The 24,154-nt window shown below is 30.7% G+C and overlaps 1 protein-coding gene across 1 annotated transcript; it reads right to left on the bottom strand.

Annotated features, from left to right (window-relative positions):
* Nucleotides 1–3,101: 3,101 nt before the first annotated feature.
* On the bottom strand, nucleotides 3,102–18,850 carry LOC127698498 (diencephalon/mesencephalon homeobox protein 1-A-like). Its single transcript, XM_052202004.1, has 3 exons — nucleotides 18,226–18,850; nucleotides 15,380–15,585; nucleotides 3,102–3,765 (listed from the first exon to the last, which is right to left on the bottom strand). The coding sequence occupies exons 1-3, from the start codon at nucleotides 18,428–18,430 to the stop codon at nucleotides 3,373–3,375; spliced, it is 804 nt and encodes a 267-aa protein (XP_052057964.1). The 5' UTR covers nucleotides 18,431–18,850; the 3' UTR covers nucleotides 3,102–3,372.
* Nucleotides 18,851–24,154: the final 5,304 nt, after the last annotated feature.

The raw sequence follows: 24,154 nt of genomic DNA, 5'->3' as shown, positions 1-24,154 counted from the left end.
AAATTTTGCAATGGAGCTTCAATTTGTATTTTGAATTGTGTTGGTGTTGTTTTGGGGGTTTTCTTTGTCTATTAATTTTTTAAGATTTATTTTTTCAACACTCCCTAGCATGGGACAGGGTGTGACAGCACAACGACGAACAAACTGTTAAATTCAGTTGGGAAAGGCTCGACTTATCTGATCGGTAATAAAGCACAAAAACAAATTATATAAACACATTAGACGCCGAGGTCGGATTGTTTTCTTTTGTATTGTGACGTTTGTAAGGTGAATGCAAGCATTACTACTGGTTATATTTAAAGTTACAAGTTGATCATTTTAAACATGTAGTTTAGTTTACTCCCATCACAATTCTCTTACTTAATTCAGGACACTTAAATGCATTTGTAGGAATATACCAAGCTTTGTTATAGTTTAATACGCTGAGTCAGATCTTTGGCGTTCTAAAAGACTTGCAATGACTGAAAGCTATAGCTCAAAGCACAACTTCAGCTGAAATAAACCAGGTTCTCTCCGGTTAAAATCAATAAACCAAAACGAATTTGGCATGTTACGCCAATTTTGATTGGATGATGTCTACCATCAATTCCATGGTTGCAGTCGGAGTCATTGGCAACACTGTTGCGCGGTCGCAGTCGACGTCTGTGGGATATTTGAAATGTTTAGTTATGCATCAAACTATTACAAATAGAATCAATGTTGATACCGATAAAGAAAATATTCAAAGATCTTACTATGTTGATGAATTGGTAACCTTCTAGAATTAGCGTATTCGAAAAACAAAAAAAAGTTCATATATATTGTGTCTTACTTCACGGGATCTATAAACATCATCGCAGAAAAAGATAAGCTGTATTATCCCTCCTATAAAAAGATTTCTACCGGTACAGCCGGACGTTCAAAACAAATCTTTGCATCTATACAATAATTTATTAGTTATTTTGAGTAATATGGGGTAACGAAATCATTGACTTAATAATTGATCATTTATAAATAGGTAACGTTTATTGAAATATAAAATGTCACTGCATTAATGACCATGAATTGTGAAACATACACATCGTAAGAAGGAATTAAAAGATTATCACGGTTTAAAAGAGGAAGATTAGTAAAATGGATGAAAAAAACATCTCATTTGCCTTTAATTAATTTTACATGTCCAACTGAAATGACTGCCAAAGTCAAGTTGGAGTTTGGCTGTAACGCCTATTTCAGCCAATCGTTTTCATGTACAAGGTCAATCACAAAATAACTTATTGAAAGGAATTTCTCGAATTGGTAATAGTATGTTTTGCCATTGTTTTTTTTTATAAATATACCTTGAAATTTAAAACAGTTGTTATAACATATTCATTTAAAAAAAAAAAAAAAAGAAAAAAACCCAAAAAACCCCAAAAAAAACCAACATAAAAATGAAATAAAAAATAAATCATGATTGCTGTTTTTCGGTTTTCGGTTTCTTGCAATCATATAAGATTGTTTATTTACAGTACAATCTATCATGCTATTAAATTATTTGAGGCATCTTTCGAAATAATCAAATTCTTCCATACAAGACAAATTTTATTGTTTTCGTGAAATGTTAAAATTTTGAGATAAAACAATACCAGCGTCTTCATTTAAACGAAAATTTATAATTCAACTGTTATATATTAAAGTTGGTTAATATCACAATAAAACATACCCATCACACTTACGTATTTTAGTTTTTCTATTTGTAACATGTATCATGTATATGCTGGTATCGGGTTTCAAACAAAACAAATGCTTATACTTATTTGGAACATATTGATATAAAAGAAAGAATTCAACACAGCAGACGCCTCAATTTAATAGGCATTCGTTGGTATCCATGTTGTTCATACTTTGGTTAGATAGGGAACAGTCATTTGATTCTGATATTAGATGGGGCATTTTGTTCTGGACAGTCTATATATTTCAATTTCCATGAAAGCCATACTGTTTATTATATATTCTGTGTTATCAAAAATAAGTAAATCAAACATCATTATTATCATAATTATGTGTAACTTTAGGAAACAAAAAATCGGCATCATATCATCTGCACAACCAAAGAAAGGCAAATATACCAAATATAAACCAGGTATAGGCTCTGCTACCATCTACTACAGGATGAGCCTCTGCTACCATCTACTACAGGATGAGCCTCTGCTACCATCTACTAGAGGATCAGGCTCTGCTACCATCTACTAGAGGATGAGACTCTGCTACATTTATACCATCTACTAGAGGATGGGGCTCTGCTACCATCTACTAGAGGATGAGGCTCTGCTACCATCTACTAGAGGATGGGGCTCTGCTACCATCTACTAGAGGATGAGGCTCTGCTACCATCTATTAGAGGATGAGGCTATGCTACCATCGACTAGAGGATGAGGCTCTGCTACCATCTACTAGAGGATGAATAACAATTAAACCATGCATAGGCTCTGCTGCCATCTACTAGAGGATGAATAACAATTAAACCATTCATAGGCTCTGCTACCATCTACTAGAGGATGAATAAAAATTAAACCATGCATATGCTCTGCTACCATCTACTAGAGGATGAATAACAATTAAACCATGCATAGGCTCTGCTACCATCTACTAGAGGATGAATAACAATTAAACCATACATAGGCTCTGCTACCAATTACTAGAGGATGAATAACAAAGATTTGTTTTGTAAATGGAAAATTCTGAAATTGTTATATATATACTGAGAATATAACAGTACATTTAGAAAACAGGTAAGCCAAAGAGACCAGACAACTGATGTAAGAAACACGACAAGCCATAGGGATGGAAACCTTAAATGTTTGCAGTCCTTAAAACAATCTACAAGAAAAAAGATAACTTTCATAACTGAAGTCTAAGTTGAAAACACAGAAAGAAGACACTAAAGGACAATCACAAATCATATTTCGAAATTGGATAAACAATACCATAAAGCTTAGAAACGATTACCAGACAAACCACAGTCGACAAAACGAAAGACTGCGTGGATACATAAAAACTCAACTGAAGACGGGGCTACTTGTGAAACATCATGTTGTAAAGTGTTCACGTTATAACAAAAACATTTTCGTACACATTGATTATGTAAATATTTTCATGGTTTTTATTATAAATTTGAATATGATTTAATACAAGTTTTCACATTAAGTTTTGGTCTCTTACACGACATAAAAGTATCCACGTTCACTTTAGACAGGTCTGTAGGCATAATAGCTTATCGCACGTTAGTTTGTAATCTACAAAGACTAGATATTTTATCTTGAAGTGCAAAGCGGAAAATTGTCCGTTAAAGAGTGTAAAAGGATATTAAATGATGACTACAAGATAATGTGTCTCGGAAAAAAAATCAAATCATGAATTACACATTGTCTTAACATCCTGACTGTCTGCTTTATCCGGTAAATTTTCATTCTCTGTTCTTTCATATACTGAATTTAATGGACATTTGCCATGATGTTGATTTAAATCAGTTCCTGTTGTGACGTCATTATCTGGAATGGAGGCTGCATTATCCCCACACTCCTCGTCTGAACTTGAACATAACCGACTGTCTGACACAATACTTTCCTCGTCATCTACGGAGATTGTCATATCTTCTCCCATCTCCTCATTTGAGGGGTTTGTATCATTAACTACAGTTTCACATTTTTGTGTTTTTGTCTCTGTTTTGGTAGTCTTTTGTTTTGCAGCTTCCTCCTCACGCTTTTGTTTTCGCCACTTTGCTCTTCTGTTTTTAAACCATACCTGCAAAGATCAAACAAAATTGTACATGGCAATTACTGCATATGAAACATTATCTCCATAATTCTTAAAACGTGTTATATCTAATTCAAACACAATTTCCTCAAATTGATTGCTTTCTGCATAATTTATCGCGCCTCCTCAGTTATACATTATATTTTTATTAGCACCTTTTAGTTAATAGCATTATCGAAATACCATGAAATGTTTTTATGGCTTTTTCATATTTTTATGTAAAACAAAGCTGCTTTCTTGTATTCGTCTGAAACCGTTTAGTTAAATTATGAGTCAAATGTCTTATTAAAATGACAATACAAATAAAATGAGAATTAATGTGCATTTCAACAAGGTAGCAATCCAACAGCATTTAAAAAATCACAAAAAAGACAAATTAAAGGAATTCTAGAGTTCAGTAATATATAAAAGGTAACAGGAATTTTGAGAAATTCTAAACCGCACCAACTACGAACACTCGGCCCCATAAAAAATAGGTTCACACACAGAGACAAACAACAACCAACAACACATGGACCAGATAGCATGATGTAGAATAAGTACACAATGTGTGGGGTTACATCAGTTTTGCATGCGCGCTCTGCCTTTGCCTATATCTAAACCATAAGTTTACAAAAGTAAAACCGACGATAAAAAAAACCTACAAAGAGTACAAACAGGATGACCACTAACTTGAAAAAGTAAATAGAATACGGTACATAATTAGAGGGTCAAAATGTGCTAAAGGTTATCACAGAGTTTGGCTGAATACTCCAGTTTTCATTTTGATTCTCTGTCGTACTCTTTAAATGTGAATAAGAAACATTGTTGTTTTTTGCGATGACAAATAACTGAAGCAAATTTGATCCACCTGTTACGCAACAGTTATAATGCAATACATTACTAATTTAAGAGTATTGGAAAATTTTAAGTTAACAGTTTAAATTAAGGTTATGAATATTTGATTTTTATTTCAGTGGAATATAAGTCTGGAGGTAATCGAACATTCAAAACCATGTTTTGTCTGTGGTACCATATCTTTCGTATTATCGGGACAACATGATCAGTGTCCATCAGATTGCCCATCAGTTCAATAGTAGCGAATGCAAATATTATTTCTCATAGGGTTCACTTTTAACTTGTGTAGCATTCTCCCACATGACATTCTCTCATTCTCATTGATGATCACGCAATCAAGTATTAAAAAAGTTTCGAAATATATAGCCTTATACTTTCGAAAAGGAATCATTTTTGAAAAACGACCGATCAAAATAAAGAATTGCTTTCAACGGTCAAAATGACTGGAATTAATAAGTATATTTCCAATATATACATAGATGCTGTAAATTGATATTAGCTAAGTAGTCTCAAAATGTGAAAAGATAAAATATGACGGACGGATGACAACAATTGACGTGCAGGGACGCTTAAAGTCGTGGAAATATTTCTCACAGACCAACTTATACCAAGTTAGTTAATAGAAATTGAGGATGTACTTAAATATATTTGGTTTCTATATAACTTTATAAACATTCCTCACAGTAAAATCAGACAACTTATGAGTTTAATAGTCTTGCACACTGATATTTTAAACATGAAGCAGGATTCATATCGGAATATGTTTTATTACTCAAATTTAACAAGTTTAAGCTGAATAATAATTTTCACACGAGTGTGAATTTTGTCGATGATCAATAAAGAGCAGTAGCTAGAAGACGCTAAAAAGTTAATGCCTAAAACTGGATATGAAAAAAACTTCCATATATATCTTTTGTCAAGATTAATGATTTAAAAAATATCAGATAAGTGAGAATTACATAGGATGAACAGACTCCATACGAATTATTAAAAATTTCAAAGGTTTACTTGATTTAATAGTCCACAAATGTTCGTAACATGTGTTATGATATATGTTGGTGTTCTATTATTTCTTGATAAAATATGGATCTAAACACAATAATTTGCTTCCAATTTATACTATTATGATGATATTTCTTGATAAAATATAGATCTAATAGTTGTTAACTTCTATGTCATTTGGTCTATTGTGGAGATTTGTCTCATTGGCAATCATACCACGTCTTCTTATTTTTATATCTCAACACATTAATATGATTACAATCTGTCATATATTTGCACTGGATTGTACTTTATTACATTATTTACAGTTCTGTTTCCGTATTGATGTCTACAGTACTGATTTTTTTAGCACTGCTATTTTTTTCAGTACTGACTTATAACTGACAAAAACTGTTTCAGAATTATTTTTCCAACACTATTTCAGAATTAATTTTATAGTTTTGTTTAAAGTACCTCTCTTTCAATACTGTTGCTGTCAACAGTGAAAAATGTCAGTATACTTAACAATATATATCAGCACAACAATGTTAAATCTGCAAATTTGCGGAAGCAAATTTTTGTTCTTCCCTCGCCGGGATTCGAACTCATGCTATTGGGATATCGAGACAACACCGCCTGCACTGTGTCCAGCGCTATAGACCACTCGGCCACCTAGACTGAACTTTTGTTTCAGCTTTTGGTGGCCTAGTATTACCTTTCCTCGTCAGTAGAATCTAGAGTTGTAACACAGTACATGATATATTAGGCATGAAGATGGAATTGATTGCAGATTAGCTAAGTTATCTGTACTAATTATTTCTGTGACTTTATCTTACGATCCTTTAGAACAGATATCTTAGCTAATCTGCAACCAATATTTAGAGCAATTATGAATATAATATGTGTTTTTAGCCGTGCATCACCTTCACTGGTGATCCAATGGATGGATCTGTCCTAGAGTTGTCACTTGTTTAGACGTACTTAAAATATATATATATATATATATATATATATATATATATATATATATATATATATATATATATAAGTCTAAATTGAAAACAACGTTCAAACCTATGATTGCGTTGGATAAAAACCGCAATTTTTATACGTGTGCATGCAAAACAAATTTCTTGTTAGAGGGGTCTAAAAACAGCACAAACAACATTTTCCAAAAGACCAAAATAGTGAAAAAGTATATTTTAACAAAACGCATTTGACTAACAGGTCGAACAACAAATGTTCTTAAACCCTGCTGACTGCCATTGGCGATTGCCAAATAAACGGATCACCGATGTAATAAATGGATCTTAATTTTAAATTTAATACTAAACAGAAAACAATAAACTTGCGGAAAAGATGATATACCGCAAACAAAAGGTGCAAAGGTTTTTGTACACCATATCCGGATTTCGACAATTAATGTCTCTTCAGTGATGTTAGGAATCGAAACGGTATTTGGAAGGCCATATAATTTACCTCAATTTGGGATAGACTCTTGAATTTTGAAGAGTCGAAATAGGATGAACGGATCATATAAACCCGAAGGCAAATATAATACAAGCCCAAACGAAAAAATATAAATAAGTCTAAATTGAATATATATATATATACAGTAATGAAAATTCATTACTGAATTAATACTGAAAAGGCTGTATACATACACTACTAACCATGCTAACAAAGTATTAAATAAGTACTGAAACAAATCAATACTGAAAAAAAGTTCTAAAAAGACAGCCCTGATTTCATCAGATAAGTAATTGTACAACTAAAAATTTAAGTATTTAAGCACAGATGTAACAGATAGTGTATCAACTTTAGATTTAAAAACTGTGGGATACTGGTGCTATAGAGGGCAGAAATGTTCACAAAGATTGTCAGTGTATAACTGGGAACTGTAAGTCATTATATATCTTAAAGGATTTCATTTAAACCAAAAATAAAACTTCAGCAAAAAAATTACATAATTGTTAATATAAAAAAAGATTAAGTAGATGTGGTATGGTTGTCAATGAGACAACTATCCACCATAGACCACAGGACGGGTGTAAACAACTAAATTTGTGGTATGGTTGTCAATGAGACAACTATCCACCAAAAGCCGCAGCACGGGTGTAAACAACTAAATTTGTGATATGGTTGTCAATGAGACAACTATCCACCAAAGACCATATGACGGGTGTAAACAACCAAATTTGTGGTATGGTTGTCAATGAGACAACTATCCACCAAAGGCCACAGGACGTGTGTAAACAACCAAATTTGTGGTATGGTTGTCAATGAGACAATTACCCACCAAAGACCACAGGACGAGTGTAAACAACCAAATTACAAGACAACACATTTATCATATCTGCATATCTTACTTTATATCTTTTTATGTCGATCATCTACAAAGAGCTAGATTGAATTACTACAATATTACCGACATTTTTCTAACTTTCTCTAAAAAAAGACTTGTTTGTTTTAAAAGACTTCTTCCACTAGCCGGTAAAAATGATTTAAAATTCATACTTATAAATGGTTGTAATTGTAAAATAATTTTATGATATATAGAATTGAAGTTTATGTTCTTTTTCTGAATTATGTTTTTGTGATTCATGTCCAACGTACAAAATTAAAATTTGAATTAACAATGTGTATCATAGTAAATCAGATGTTATGATTGGTTAATGCCCAACTAACAAAAGACAAATGTAACCATAAAACACGTGCTACTGCTCAATGTTTTAACCCGTCCATCCTTCATTTCCTTTGCTTTTCTTTCCACCTCCATATTTTACACAGACAATAAATTTAATATAATAAGAGGAATAAAATAATTCGAAGCAGAACAAATCAGGTGCACAATTACCATAAACCATTTTTTTTATTAGATTATGTCTGTTAACATGTATTGCATGAACACTTTTAAATCTTGTGGAGAATGGAATAAAACAAAATCAAGAATAGTATATCAAAATGGTCTTTAATTAAAGTAGAGGCCACACGTGATCTTTCTGAATTAGTCGTCATTGCAGTTATAAAGCTTAAAACATGAAAATTTAAAATTTTCTTTGGTGATTGGTTATTGGTTTCTGAACATTAAATCGTTGAAGAATAAGCCAATACTGTTAGTTCCCACTTTCAACACAGGTCGTTTTAATAAATAGAACCTCTTAGTGTCTTATCTGGGTTTATTTTGTTGTTTGGTTGTTGTCACAATGGGTTCACCCCCACATCTCATCGCTGTTTATATAGATTACAATGATCATATTTTGGATAGAAAATATCAACAATACATGGTTGAACTATTTCGTCTTGTTTTGCATATGTTCTTTTAGAAGTTATAAGCATTAATATTGTATTATGATAGTTTTGTTATGAACTCGTGAGTTGTTTCAGTAATACTTTAATGTAAAGTTGACAAAACTTAGGCGGTGGTTCCCATAATCTACATTCTATAAAGGCTTTCTGTCCTCACGGATGTTATCTTTTGACGTCCCTTTGGTCTCGTTTAATATATAATCAAGGTTTAATATTTTTATGCTAATTTGCTGCTTTTCCATTTAGCAATGACAATACATTAAAGCGATAATCGCAAATGATGATGTATTTAAAATTCTTACACGGTTTATCATAAATGAAATTGAGTTTTAACAATAGAAGTTATGATAATATCCATGTTTTCATTTTGATATGGGTAATTTGAAGAAATATCCTTTTATCTTCATCTCGATAGCTCTAAATTTTGTCTTTACCCTCTCGAGTAACGATGAAAAGCGTTTCAAGATATGATCTGTAATTCTAAACTCTTTGAAACGTTTTCATATATAGCCACTTCAGGGTTAAGCTATTTTACTTAATAATAAAATATAAAAGCCTCATTTGAAGTTCATATTCCACGCAAAGTTAGTTCCTAAGTGACTTAAACGAAATTCTCTTTTATAGTGGCTTGTCTTGAAGCCGATCTTTTGATATTTGTGATTTGGATGTTGTTTTCAGTAATTCGGAGATCGTGTGGCTAAGATAGGACAGTGTAAAAGCAATTCCCATTTGTATGATTATTTTGTGTTGGATTATAAAAATCAAATCTTTCTGGATTGTTCATCTTTGATTTTTATGCATTTATGGAACAATTTACTGGTGGCCATCTTGTAATATTTTCTCTTATCTCAGAAATACAGTTTTGATATTAAATAAAACAACTTGTACACTTTCGATTAGCTTTCTATTAAATTATTTGGCTATTTATTGATAGAAAAAATACTTTAGAATGGTTCAATCGTATATTTATTTATGAGGGCTTTATACATCAATAGACAAACATATGTAATAAAATAATAGTAAGAACATGATTAATAATTTGAAACAAAATTTATTAAAATGGAATTTGAAAAAAAATGTTTGGAAATAACCAAAAAGTGCATTCAGGTGCGCATGATACATAGGTTGGGCAAACCACCTATCTGTTTTATTACACAAAGTACAATGATCACACTAAGCGGACAGATATAATTTTAAGATTATTGAAAATTTAATAAAGTATTGTTTTCACCACATACATTGGTGATAATAATTTTGTGTTCATTTAATATCCCAAGTATTTTTTTAAATCTTTTCACATGTGAAATTGAAAATTGCACCTTAATAAACTAAAGTTCCCGACCTAATATCTTCGAAAATCAGAATACATGTCAATAATTTCACATTGAAAAATTGTTTTATAGACAAGTTATTATCATAATATACTCTGCATAATATAAAGAAATACGGTTACGCTTATATCAACGTGTTAACATAATAACACTGTTAATTTTACATGTAGTTTGTACAATAACAACATTATTAGAAATAGAAAAAAGGGTAGAGAGTAATACTAGTATGTTCTTGTTGATTGGATGGCCAGACTCCCAATTTTTCTATCCTTAGACTTTCGTCCATTAATTCCATGACACGATTCGATTTTCATTATCATCACGTTTGGAAAGAGTAAGTTTTGATAAAATGCATGCCTCTGTATAACTCTAAAAAAAGTATCACACTTAAAAGAGGACAATATCTTTATACAAACGGACCTGCTTCCAGTTTGGCATAATTTTTTATATAAATTCTTTATGGATATCTTTACAATAGAATCCTTGAAAATGGTAAGTGAAATTCTACATAAAAAAAAAACAAAAAACAAGATACAACCGGTATGTTGAATATTCAGTAAACAGGTACCTTTACTCAAAGCTTATCTACATCGAGTACCACTTGAGGCACAACTAAAAGTAAACAATGTCAAACGCTATTGTTCTTCTTAATCATGCCTACTTTAAATTTCATATTGTTCTTATCATGATTTAGGTAATAATTTTATATTTTATTACAGATTTGTTTCCTTGATTTTGTCTTTCTTGAGCGCCATCTTGAACCATATGTTACCATTATGGATTTAGTCATGGTCTCCTTCATAATTTACATAATCAACGTTTTCAGTAATATCTTGTCAATGATTTTTTTTTTATTATACAATTTAGTTGTTTCCTCGTAAGTTTCTAAACATTTGAAACCCTCAAAAAGCCCAATCACATTTGCTGTTTCAGTCGAGTGCAGATTGCTTTGATGACCGTCCATATACAAATGTTCTTTGTGTGACTTTTTTGTGTTTAGTATTTTATTACTCAAACGTAGCTTTCATACCATATTTCAAAGGTTTACTATGTATATTAATTCTTTGTTCAGCTGAACACTATTATAATATATTTAAACTGATTTCATTATAAAGAAGAAAATCGACACGATAACCAAAAATATAATATATAATATAAAATAACAGACAGATAATAAGCAAGAGGTAACACGTGAGGCGTATTAACGTATTAGACTATTTACTGATCTTCTGTCAGTCGAATATGCAAGAACGAGGTGTTTTAGATGGCTACAGATTCACTAAGTTCATCATTGAATGCCATTTGGTTATTCAAAAGCTCTGTGGTGTCTGTGCCTTTTATTCATTGTGGTTTTAAGATTGTTGTTAAACTCTGGTGTCTGTGACTTTTAATCTTTCACGGTTGTACGGTTGTTTTAGAACTCTGTGGTGTCTTGGCCTTCTAATCATTGCGGTTGTACGGTTGTTTTTGAAATTTGTGGTGTCTGGTCCTTTAATATAACCCACTGGCTGTTTTAAAACACCATGGTTTTGTGTCTTTTACCACCGAATAGCGCATGGTTGTTTTAGAGCTCTGTAGTGTGTGTGTGTGCTTTTCAACCATTTGAAGCAGTAAGATTGTTTTAAAACTCTGCTGTGTTTTAGCCTTTTAATCATTGCGGTTGTATGGTTGTTTAAAAGCTAAATGGCGTTTGTGTCTTCTAACCATTGAAGGCGATATGGTTGTTTATAGAAATCTGGTGTGTCATTGGCTTGTAACTATTGAAGGCGGTATGGTTGATTTGAAACTCTGTTGTGTTTGTACCTTTTATCAACGAATGTCGTATGGTTGTTTTAGAGCTCTGTTGTGTCTGTACCTCTTAACCATTAAAAGCGATATGGTTGTTTATAGGAATCCAGTGTGTCATTGACTTTTAACCTTTGAAGGCGGTATGGTTGTTTTGAAAATCTGTTGTGTGTGTTCCTTTTATCAACGAATTTTGAGAGCTCTGTGGTGTCTGTACCTCTTAACCATTAACGGCGATATGTTTTTTTTTATAGAAATCTGGTGTCTATGTGCCTTTTGATCATTGCAGGTCATATGGTGACCTATAAATTTTCCTTTTAGAGTATGTGTGACTGGTGTCTTACTGGCGTTAAACCCGTATTTCCTTGTATTCAAATGGTATGGGATTAAACAGACTAGTTGAAATTGATCATCGTGGTAAGATTTATATGCTTTATCATGCTTTAACTCTCTGTGATCTTAAGACATTTAAAAAACTTTTTTGCGTGACGATGACGTAGTTTCTAATTTCATTTCATTTCATTTCTTTTTATCTTTTTGAAAATTTTCTTTACCAAATTAACAAAATCGTTTGTTTATTGGATTAAGCACACACACACACACACACACACACACACACACACACACACACACATATATATATATATATATATACTTTCCTCCCCGAAATTAGGGGAATTATATTTATTTTTGTAGTGAAATGTACGCGGTATTCCCATTTTCAAGATCAGAATGACTTTATATGTTTGTAACGCGTGTTCATTCTTACTATTTCTCTAGGCTTAAAAGCTTTTACATGTATGACCTAATAATTTAGTTAATGCCTCTTTGTCTTGATAATATTTATACAAGGCCCGTTCTGATGATGATATTTTAATGATCAAAGAATGTTTTTTTCCGGTAATTTTGATACTGGTATAATTTACAAATGAGGAATAAAATAGCAGATAATCCCATTTCGAATAATAAATCGGTATAGGCAGTGTGGTCATTTGCCAAAACGGTTTCTGAACAACAAACGTCAAGTTATTGCAAGCATATTTATAAAAGAGGACATTGACTACAGATTTGTCGAGAAAATGGATCCTTTTTACTCTTTAATGTCTTTGAAATTACAACGACATTTTTTATAAATTAGGAATAATAATATCATATCTCGTTCCAGGTGATAGCACGATGAACATTTTGTTTCTTTAATTTCGTTAGGTTCTCATTAAAACATAATCGAAACTGATTTTAATTCAAAAGCTGGAAGTCTTAAATGGTATCCTAATCAATTATTAAAGTAACAAACAATTATATAAATTGGAAATATCGAGTCTAGAATGATACTGCACATTTAATCATTCTTATACTTTTTTTAGAATATTCACGCATTCAGATTCAGATGTCCAGACTGGAGAAACTGAAAGAATAATGCCCAATACTTGCATTCTAGTTCAGACAGTACTGCGGAGAAATTTACCAACTAATTCCAGACTGTGCTCTTAAATTTTTAATTTGTGACTGTTATACTGACAGGTCTATTACGGTATAACACTTGTTTCAGATACGTTAAATATCTAGTGTCTAAAAGATGTGAATCCAACCTAGAACCCAGACTGTTTTGTTCTGACAATATTTACACTTATTAAACAATGATTGTTCCCATGAGGATCGAATATAAAGAATAGAGCGAAACTAGCTATATTATAAATAGATATTTTGAAAATATGCCTTAAAATTGAATGCATTTGGTATTTTACTAGACTGGTACTCATAAACAGTAGATGAAGGATCAGATTTTAAAAATTTATGTTACAAATATGACTGTTCATTTTTTACATTCCGAGTCGAGTCCAAATGCTTGTATCAATATTTGTTTTTAATCTATTTAGGTGGCCAAAAATATTTTTAAAAACGAAAACACATTTGCGAATTATGTGTATATAAGAGCGCATATTGGAGCTCACATTATATATCATACTACTAGTATTGTATTAACATAATAAGCTTTTTTTTTCCTGTCATGAATGTCGACTAGTTTTTCCTAAAATTCGTTATAAAAATACCATGATATTGGTCAAGGAGGTCTTGAAATATTTACGGCAATTTATAGAATGTGTCCCAAATAATGCCCCTTCAACAGTCAGATTTATATACCTAAGCGTTATCAAAATATCATCCTCAGAAAAGACTTAGCGTTTGTCCAGTCACATCTTCGTTAAACAGGTCCCTGGGCGCTGGACAGGAAATTTAAAATGTTATGGAGTTTAACAATAGGTGCATGCTATATTGGACTCGCGTCTCAGAGACATGAATCCGGTAAACAGAATATTCTTGCTATTTTCAATGTTATAGACGTTCGACTTTCCAGATATAGAATAAGTCGAGTTGTAGAAGAATGGCGATCATTATCATTACTTTATTTTAACCTTGAAAATATCGTTGAAAATTTATGCGGATTTTCATTGGTAAAAGAATCCTATAAAAACCACTAGTGGGCAAGATAATAGATAAATGTTATATTTTTATTCTGGAAAATAACAGCATTTACCGTTGAAATAGTCAGACCACAAGCCAATCAAAGTTTATTATATACATTTATTAAAAAAAACAGTAAAAAGGTCTTTTTGCTTTATCCAGTTACTTTTACTAATCAAAGACTCGCGCTACTGACTTCTTACCGCGCAAGTCAAAAGTTCCGTGATTTCAATATAAATGTAGATAAGTGAAATTTAGATGTTCAGAGCATTTGCTTGCTGTTTTATAATAACGCATAAAAGCGCAACAGATTAATTTTTTTTAATAATAATTTATATTATAATATTGCATGGGTTATAGCCCAACAATGATTAACATTTTACACCACAAAATTTAGAAAGACCACTCTCTATTGGCAGTAAATACAATCTTGAAATCAAAATTTTATACTTAATTCTTTGAGTTTTTTAGTCAGTTAATTCCTAATATTTACTATGTTAATGAAAACTGTTTTGAAGGGTCTTGAAATAAATATCCTGCAGGATCAAAATTAAAAAAGAATATTCAGGTGGTAAAAAAAATACAATTTTTGCTAACTTGTAGGGTAACAAGAGAATTTTTCATTAAGTATTTTGATATTTTATGGTAAATTTAAAAAAGAGATAATTCTTATTGATTTTTTTTAAACTTTTCAAAGATGAACAAATATCTGATTTCTTTCAAAAATTTAAAATAAACTCAACACACTCTTTTAAAATAGGATCATATACTGAAATTCATATATATTTCTATATTTAGATGTAAAAATTCGAAATATTAAATGCTGCTTGCAACTTAAAGTTAGTAAGTATGTTATATAAAAATGTGATGGTCATCTCCTGAGGACGTATACTAACCTCTACTCTTTCCTCTTTTAATTCTACTTTCATGGCAAGTTCTTCTCTCAACATAACATCCGGGTAGTGTGTTTTATTAAATGTTCCTTCAAGTTCTTCAAGTTGTTCTTCTGTGAAGATTGTTCTGTGTCTCCGTTTACGTTTCTGTCCCATTTTCTCCAAGTCCAGTGCATTCAAAAACCCATGGAAAGGATAGTGGTACCGTACTACAAGGGAAAATAAACATACAAAAGATAAAATCATAACAAAGAAGCAGGCGTTATTTTATAGGAATATGTCTATCATGTTATGTGTGTGTAAGTATTTGTGTGACTGTAATCGGTCCACTGATCTCGATCGTGACTGGTAATGAATGTGCTTTGTCAACGTATATATATTAAAAGTTTGTTCCTTATACTCTAAAACACGGTATCAGTAATAATCCTGGAACTTGCAATTTGTTCGTTATATTTTTTTATTACGCGAATAACAGCGATGACTATCGATGAAATTCGCAAATTGCCAATGTAGAATTAGCTGCTTAATATTTATTGAAAATTTAGGTATATCCATAAATGGGGAATATATTTCCGTTATCGTTTTACATTTGACATTTTGCAATTTAAAATGACAGATAAAAAGTATTAAAAATTTAGAATTATCCGTAAATTAGATAATATATTACATGAAATTTTTACATTTTGAAGCTTTCCGTTTCAAAATTGACAGATTATTATTATACAAAATTAATGTTTATCCATAAATTAATATAATATTTTAACTTTTCATAGACACTCAACAAACATGTAAGATATATCTCGAAAAATTTCATATTTTTGGTTATTTTTTTTATATGTATGTTAATATCATTTTATTTCATACATTGCAAAATATTCACCAAACTGTAATCCATATGTAGTATTTCAATTGTCGTTTGAAAAATGATTTTCTTTTTTATGTTCATTTTGAGTTGTTGTATTCGAAATACATTTTATCCATGCATAGATAAAGTGCAAATATTTTAAAGGTATTTTTTCCCTCTTCCAAAAATAATAATTTGAAATTCTGTTTGTTGATTATCATTTTTTAGCATTTCGTATGTTCTCAAAATCACGAAGAAATATAAAAATATGTTTTCTGTTCAATTTTGACTCTTATTCATAATATGGGACGTTAAGCAACCAACAATCAATCAATCAATCAATATTCATAATATGTGGAATAATTTTACATCAGTAAAGCGCCACCATGTACTGGGAAAGAGATATTTGTAGTCCCTTCCCGATATTATGTTGTGTCCGAAAATATTGTAATAAAAATACCATATAGAAGAAAATGCAGAAATCCCCCCGAAAAAATAAAAAGTAAGTAAATAATTCACCCTTAAAAGAGTGTAGACTAAAAAATAATTACCCATATTGCGGGTTTTTTTAATGCTTATTTTTTATAATGTTTATTTTAAACATTTTAATTGAATCTTGCTTCATTTAATTGAAATAAAATGACATATTTGACATTATTTGGTTTAAAGTGAAATCTTTAATAGACATGGACTAATCCCTAATGAACTTTGTATGACAGTATTGTACCGTTAATCTTCAATGACAGGGATTTGTTTGGTTATTTTTTTCCTTATCACTAAACAATAAAAAAAAACTTTTCACTTAACTTCTTTTGAGGGATACTTATTATATTTTTTAAACCTTTTCAGTTGTAAAATGATTAATAAGCTGAGGATGTGTTTATGAGCTGAGGAAATAGGCCACCTTTTAATTAAACGATGTTTTCTTGTTATTAACAGTAAAGAAAATAAAAGGCGATTAATCTTATCATAGAAATTAAAATCTTTCAATAGCAATACGCTCATTTCTTCTAAATAAAATTAAATTTTACATCGTTGAAGTGGAATTTTAATGTCGACTTTACAACGTACCAATTTTTAGATAGAAATCTGCGTTTGCCGCGGGATGAACATCATAGCGATCATCAAATGATAAAACAACTTATTTAAAAGATTTACGTTCAAATCCTATAGACTAGTCAATGAGCAGTTTAGTGCATAACTGTCTAACGCGTCTGTAATTTTATATGAAAATTTCAGAATTTTTTAACACCGATTAATTGAGATTATCAAGTTGATCTTAAAAGCAGTCTTAAATTCTATTCAAATTCAATTCAGATAAAATAAGGAGGAGATCTGTCCTTTAGATTTTCCTTTACCATTAAATTCAAATATAATTTCAATCATTTACGAGCATTGTGGAATCTTTTTGTAAACATGAATAAACAAAGAGATGTGTGCTTATCTTAAAGTATAAGAAAATAATCTGATAATCAGTCAAATTTCCATTTTCATTTTCTTAACATTTATCTCCCCAAAAATGGCGAATTAGAAAAATGTTCTACTCGTATTTTATTTCGGATTGATGTACATAGTGCAATGCTGAATAGTTTTATTTCTATATATATTTATCTTTGAATTCTTAGTAAAAAACCCATTTTTTTTCACTTGAATAAGTAAAAAAAAATAATAACAATTGTATTTTTTACAAAAAAGGGAAAATAATTACTGGTATAAAAAAATGATAGTTTGCTTTAAAAGACGAATCAAACATCTGAAATATATATTTCATTTTTCTTTATACATACATTTAAAAACATTGCTTATTTAAGGTAAAACGTGTAATTTTAATATGATTATGATAATGATAAATATAACAGCAATTTTGGCACTATAAACAATAATTGAAAATATATACGGTATTTCAAAATATTGAAAACATGGAACCATTGCAATGTATGTAATACAATCAGAAGGAACACTTTTAACCCCGAGATACTGTAACTAATGTTCTTGTATTACTTACCAAAGCAGTCTCTCTGCAGTTGTGACATACTTGGTAGTTGGAATGGAGTCGGTCTAGGTGGATGCTGGATAGGTCTAGGTGATAGAATGTTCTCTATGGTGAACAATGAAGAGTTAGACTGACTGTTGGCAGCTAATAATCCAAGCTGGTAATTCCGCAGACACGCCAATTGTTCATTATGGTAGTGATATGGAAAATGCTGCATTCTGTTAGGATTGTTTTCAAATATTAAAAAAACGACCTAAAAGTAACTTTGCAAGTAACTAGATTTCAACACGATGTTTTTTTCTTAATTTGTCGAACCTGTAAATTTGCGTTCAAAGCTGTTTACAGCTTTCTAATACTTGCTCCTGCGTTTGAATAATATTATGTCTGTCTGCTTCAAGGATAGCTACAGCATTTTATATAATATTGAGGTAACAAAATTAAATTTTCCCTTTAAATTCGGATCATCTTACAAAGGACGATCTTCGGATTATGGTGAATACTGGGATGATCAAGTTACTTTAAGAACCAAGACGTGTCTAGCTAATCGTCAGGTATCGAGTTAATCACACTTTAGAATATTCATCGATAATTCACAAAAATAATCCAAACAAATCCTTAATAGGTAGTTTTATTGCTTTAATTTGTTTACACTTTGTAAAAGGTCCAATGATTTTTGTCCAAATCCGTTAAAACTTGGCCAGTGCCATAAAAACTAAACCAATGAAAACAAAACAAAATTATTAGCTCCGCCCAGACGTTTTAGCACAAATGATATACATGGGCAAAACATCACAATTTGACGCAAGACGAACCATATTTATCTTTCATTTCTTTAAAGACGACTTCAAGGCAACCTATTTTCCTCTTTTATGTTCCCCATGCGTTATCTTATAATCAAAATTTTCATTTTTACGGCAGAATTATATGTTATGAAATAAAACAAAAATATCATATTTCAGTTGAGGACTAATGAACCGACATGGAATAGAATTAACAAGAACATTCATATATTAAACATACGGGTATGTCTTTAAACATTTTCTGATTCAAATTACTTGCACCGGGTGGTTTATATTGTCTTGTGATAGAGACCTAATTTAACTTAATCATTTACCGATATATAGGAATACAATATGGGTACGATGGTGTACAATGACTATGTACAGAAAGCTCAAAGAAAATTTAGCGATATTGTTAACATTGAGATGTTTTCTCGAGAGCAGAGACATATATACTGTTGAATTCGACAGCTTTTTTCAACATTGCGAATCTATATCGTTACTATGCTGACATTGAAAGTCAGTGCTTTTAAGAAGACTGTTATTTCCTTTAGCTGTACCTTCAAATTTCATAGGACTTCTAAGCGTCAAATGAACTTTTACTTCCCAAATTAAAAGAAATGTTCTTCGCTTGTGTATTTTTTCTTATATTAAAAGACATAAGTATTCACTAAAAGGTTTTCATTTGAAGAAAACTATACATTATCCTGTGAGACCTATTCTAACACTTTTATCACTAATATTTTCGATTTGTAAACATGTGTTTTTTTTATTTAATATCATCGGTGACTCAAGACTATAAAAAAAGACTCGAAATTCCACCCCTTTTAAAATTGAATGTTATCCATTTCAAATATGATGTTATCACTTTTTCAAATAATCATAAATGAAATGTGGTGTGAAAACGTTTATCACATAAAAAATTATAATTTGTTAAAATATCTGAGATTTTCAATACGATTGGATTAATATTATTCCAAGTCATAATGTACAACAGTTGTCATCTAAAAAATTTACGTTCAAATCTGATGTCCATAGCATATGTTATTTTAAGTGTTGTTAGATATTTTTAAATCAAGCACTATATATATTTTGTCATTACATCTTTGGACAGGAATCCGTTACAAGAGAAAATTCACGAGTTGTAAGCATCCTTGGATTCTAAATCTATTCAATCTTGCAACATTCATAAAATATATTACAACGATAATAATAATAAACATTCAGGTTCCAATGATTATAATTATATTCTGTGTTTTATTCAAATGTCACATGGTATTAGGCTTAGTTAGTTTTCAACAAAATGATCCGATGAAAAGTAATAATTTTGAAATTTCTCAACCGATAAAAGTTTTTTTCTCTTTCACTATGTATAACATACTTACATTAAACCGCATTTTCTTATTTCTATATTATCATTGTTTACACTTTATACTCTATCATTTTTCCGGACAAGTGGAAAATAGAAAGAATTCGATTTTAAACACGGGACTCAAATCATGACATTGAGAGGCGCATTACATTTGCGCGCATTTAGGGAGCTACCATAATATTTATGTGGGGGGGGGGGCTAGGATGAAAAATTTTGTCCTGCATTTTTTTTTATTTGTAATCTCTGTCCTGCCTATCTTTTTTTTACTCTATTCGGTCCTGCCTTATTTTTTTTTAGTTTATCCTGACTTTTTTTTTTTTACATAAATTGTCATCCTGCCTTTTTTTGCAAAGTGTCTCATCCTGCCTTTTTTTTTTACTCAAAACTCCTGTCCTGCCTATTTTTTCAAATTTCGTCTTAGCCCCCCCCCCCCCCCCCCATAAAAATCAAATGGTAGCTCCCTTAAGGATTAACATTTTTTACGTTTGCGCGCAGCTTTTGATTACATTTGCACGCATTCATTTTACAGGTAACACAGGTAAAATATAAAGATAATTCATAAGTATGATTATAGTTATTATGAATTTTTAATTATATTATATGTTTTTTTCATATTGAATTCTAAAAAATATAAAGTAATCATGAGAAATCCCATGTACTTATAGTATTTTTGTGTTTTGCGTTTTCTTAAAGCAGTGGGCCTCACATATTCAGAACGTTACGACTGTATATATCTCCCAGACTAAATGCTTGTGCATATAAAACTGATTTATCCTACTCGAAAACAAAAGTTAAAATTAAATAAATAAGGATAATCTACCTGTATTAACTTGAGTTTACCTGTGAAATAATGCGCGCAAATGTAATCAAAAGCTGTGTGCAAACGTAATGATTTTTGCGCGAAAATGTTATGGTAATGAGCGCAAATGTAATGCACCGACATTGACTGAGGTCACTGAATGAAAATGACCTGACTTGTCATGAATGCACCTAACGTGTATCTTCAAAACAAACACACACACATAAAATAAATACATATTAAATGTTATGACCACACAACTTAGAACTGTCCTTTTCAGCATAAAGTTATTATTTTCAAAATGCATAAACTATTTCATTACTTAATTTAATATTAAAACTGTCATACAATCAAACAAAAATTTGTACAGATTACGAAATGAAAGCTCATTAGTCATCTAAAGTTAAAAAAAAACAGCATGCAGGATCAAATTTTACTTATAAAACATTACATGGATAATTCAATTCGTGCGGCAAAATCAAGACTTTTCACTCAAATATTACACTTTCTATATTTTGAAAGTTCAGATTGAAGTTGACGAAATCCGATATTTTTTGTAGAATTCTGGAATCGCGCCGATAGGAATATACCTTTTTTCAATTAAAAAAAACCACCCGTTTTGAAATTCAAGTCACAGTCGAAAAATATTGTGAATTAAAATTGACGAGGAACGAACATTGAAAACCTATGTTATTGTAGTTAGTCGCAAGATTGGGACAGGTTAGATCGTCAAATCAATTTGATTATGATACTCTTATATTTAGAAAAAAGTGAACATTTTAACCCATTGAAGGATAAACCATGCAATATTTCTATCAAAAAGGCAAGCAAATATTTTGAATCTCACAAGATATTAGCTTTTTTTCTAAAAGAGTTTATAAACACTATTAACTAGAAAAATGACAAAAAAATGGCAACAATAAAATAAGCAAGCAACTGTTCAAATATCAACAATAAAAAAGACAAGCAGGCATTCAAATATCATCAATAAAATAGGCAAGAAGACATTCAAAAATCAACAATAGAATAAACAAGCAGACATTTCAATATCAATAATAAAACGCACACTATTTTTTTAAAGGAATACATATTGTGGAAGTTCGTAATCTGTTAAAGATGATCGATAGTTTTTTCTCTAATTTGCGACATAGTCCTAAATGTAATTTCTTTTAAGAAAATTGGGACGTTCTTCATAGATAATGCCCCCTTATTTTCGTAAAACTTCATGTTCATTATTTATAGTAATATTTATCAATAAGCATCTTTTTGATTTAGAGTTTATGGTTTCTTTAATTCGCATTCTCTTCACAGCAAAGACCAATAGATATTTAAGAATATTCAAAACTATCATTTTTCAAATTGTTACATTTTTATAAAAGAAACTAGATCGATATTCCCTTTATACTGCTAACTTTGAAAACCAATACTTGTCTTTCATCATCATGGTTTCAATAGTACAATAACAGACCATGTCTGCTATTTACTTGTTTTGCGTCAAGTCAAATTTTCAAATTCAAGTTCAAATTCTTTATTGTAAATTCTCAGACACATATAAAGTGTTTCAAGAGGGATTCAATACATAAATTCAAATGGAAATGGCAGCTAAAATATACAAATGTGTGTCATTAAATTAATTATGAACAGATATTTTATCTTAACAGTACAGCTAGTTGACAATATTTTTTTCTAAATTCCTCAAAAATATAGCTTTATTCTGCCAGCCATAAATCACTAACAAAAATAAAAACACACCTATAAACGGAACATGTCATACAAATTGAAGCCATTTTGACATCAAGATTATAAGTGTTAATTTAATTTATTTGTTAAATGCTTGACAAAGGACTTAGATTTTTTTTGCTCCGTGTTGAAGGCCTCACTGTGACTTTGAGATGAAAGAACAGCAATAAAAGCGCTGTTCCTTTGCTTTATGCGTTTTTTTCTGTGCATATGGTGATTTTGTGTCATGAATGGATACCCCATATCCTTTCTTTTCTATTATAATAGATATTCTACTAACCAAAGAGACCCTGGCATTGAAAATATATTGTTGTTTATTTCAAAGGATTTTCAAACCTATTTTTGTGTTTTATTTTATCAAAGAATACCAGTAATCTACCAGTAAGCGGACACAAAACAAACAAAGGCACACATTTGTACTAAACTTAAAGGATCCAATCTGATTGATTAAAATTCAGATCTAACGATAGCTTACTCGTAGAAGTGGTAAGCATAGCGAAATCACAGATTATTATTTTTAAAGGTGGCAAGATAAATCTCAAATAACCATTTCTTCATTTTTCTATAATTCGCGGTCAGATATTCAGTGTACATGTTGTTTATTTAAAGTATATGATGATTTTTCTGAGTTTCGTCATGAGTCTTCAAATTACAACAGAGCTAAATGTAACTATTTCATTATCAATACTCTTGAACTAGCTGTATACAATCTCGAACTACGTAATCTAGGTTTCAGAATCTTCAAACTTTTGCAAGTTTCAAGAAGATATTTCAATGAGTATAGGACATGCGACAATCCAGGTCTTGAAAATTAATACACAAAATTTACGGGTCTTTTTCTTGCCATAGAAATTTGATACAATATGTATTTTGAAATGTCTTTACAATGTTTGTATGAGAAAACATTGGTTTGTATTTAAAAGAAAATTCTTTATCTTATCATATTCTTCGGAAATGTACAGGTATTGAATTATTATCTTCCCGTACTCTAATTCACCGACAACTTCTTGTATGCAGTGGCCTTAACCATGAGACCTCTCGTTAGAACTTCATGCAGCAACCGCACAGCGCAAGTGCGAGAGAAAAACCGCGATGAAAGAAAATGTAAACACACGTGGAAGTTTGAAAGTGTTAATTGAGTCTGAAAGAAAAATTAACACTCCTAATCATTTAACAACTGTTATGACAAAGTTTAATTAACAAATGGGAAATATGAAAAAAATAAATAAATAAACATCATTCTATCTTCTC

The sequence above is a fragment of the Mytilus californianus genome, unplaced genomic scaffold (genome assembly GCF_021869535.1).
Source record: "Mytilus californianus isolate M0D057914Y unplaced genomic scaffold, xbMytCali1.0.p SCAF_4, whole genome shotgun sequence".
Taxonomy (NCBI): Eukaryota; Metazoa; Mollusca; class Bivalvia; order Mytilida; family Mytilidae; genus Mytilus; species Mytilus californianus.
This window is presented reverse-complemented; position numbering and strand designations above follow the sequence as displayed.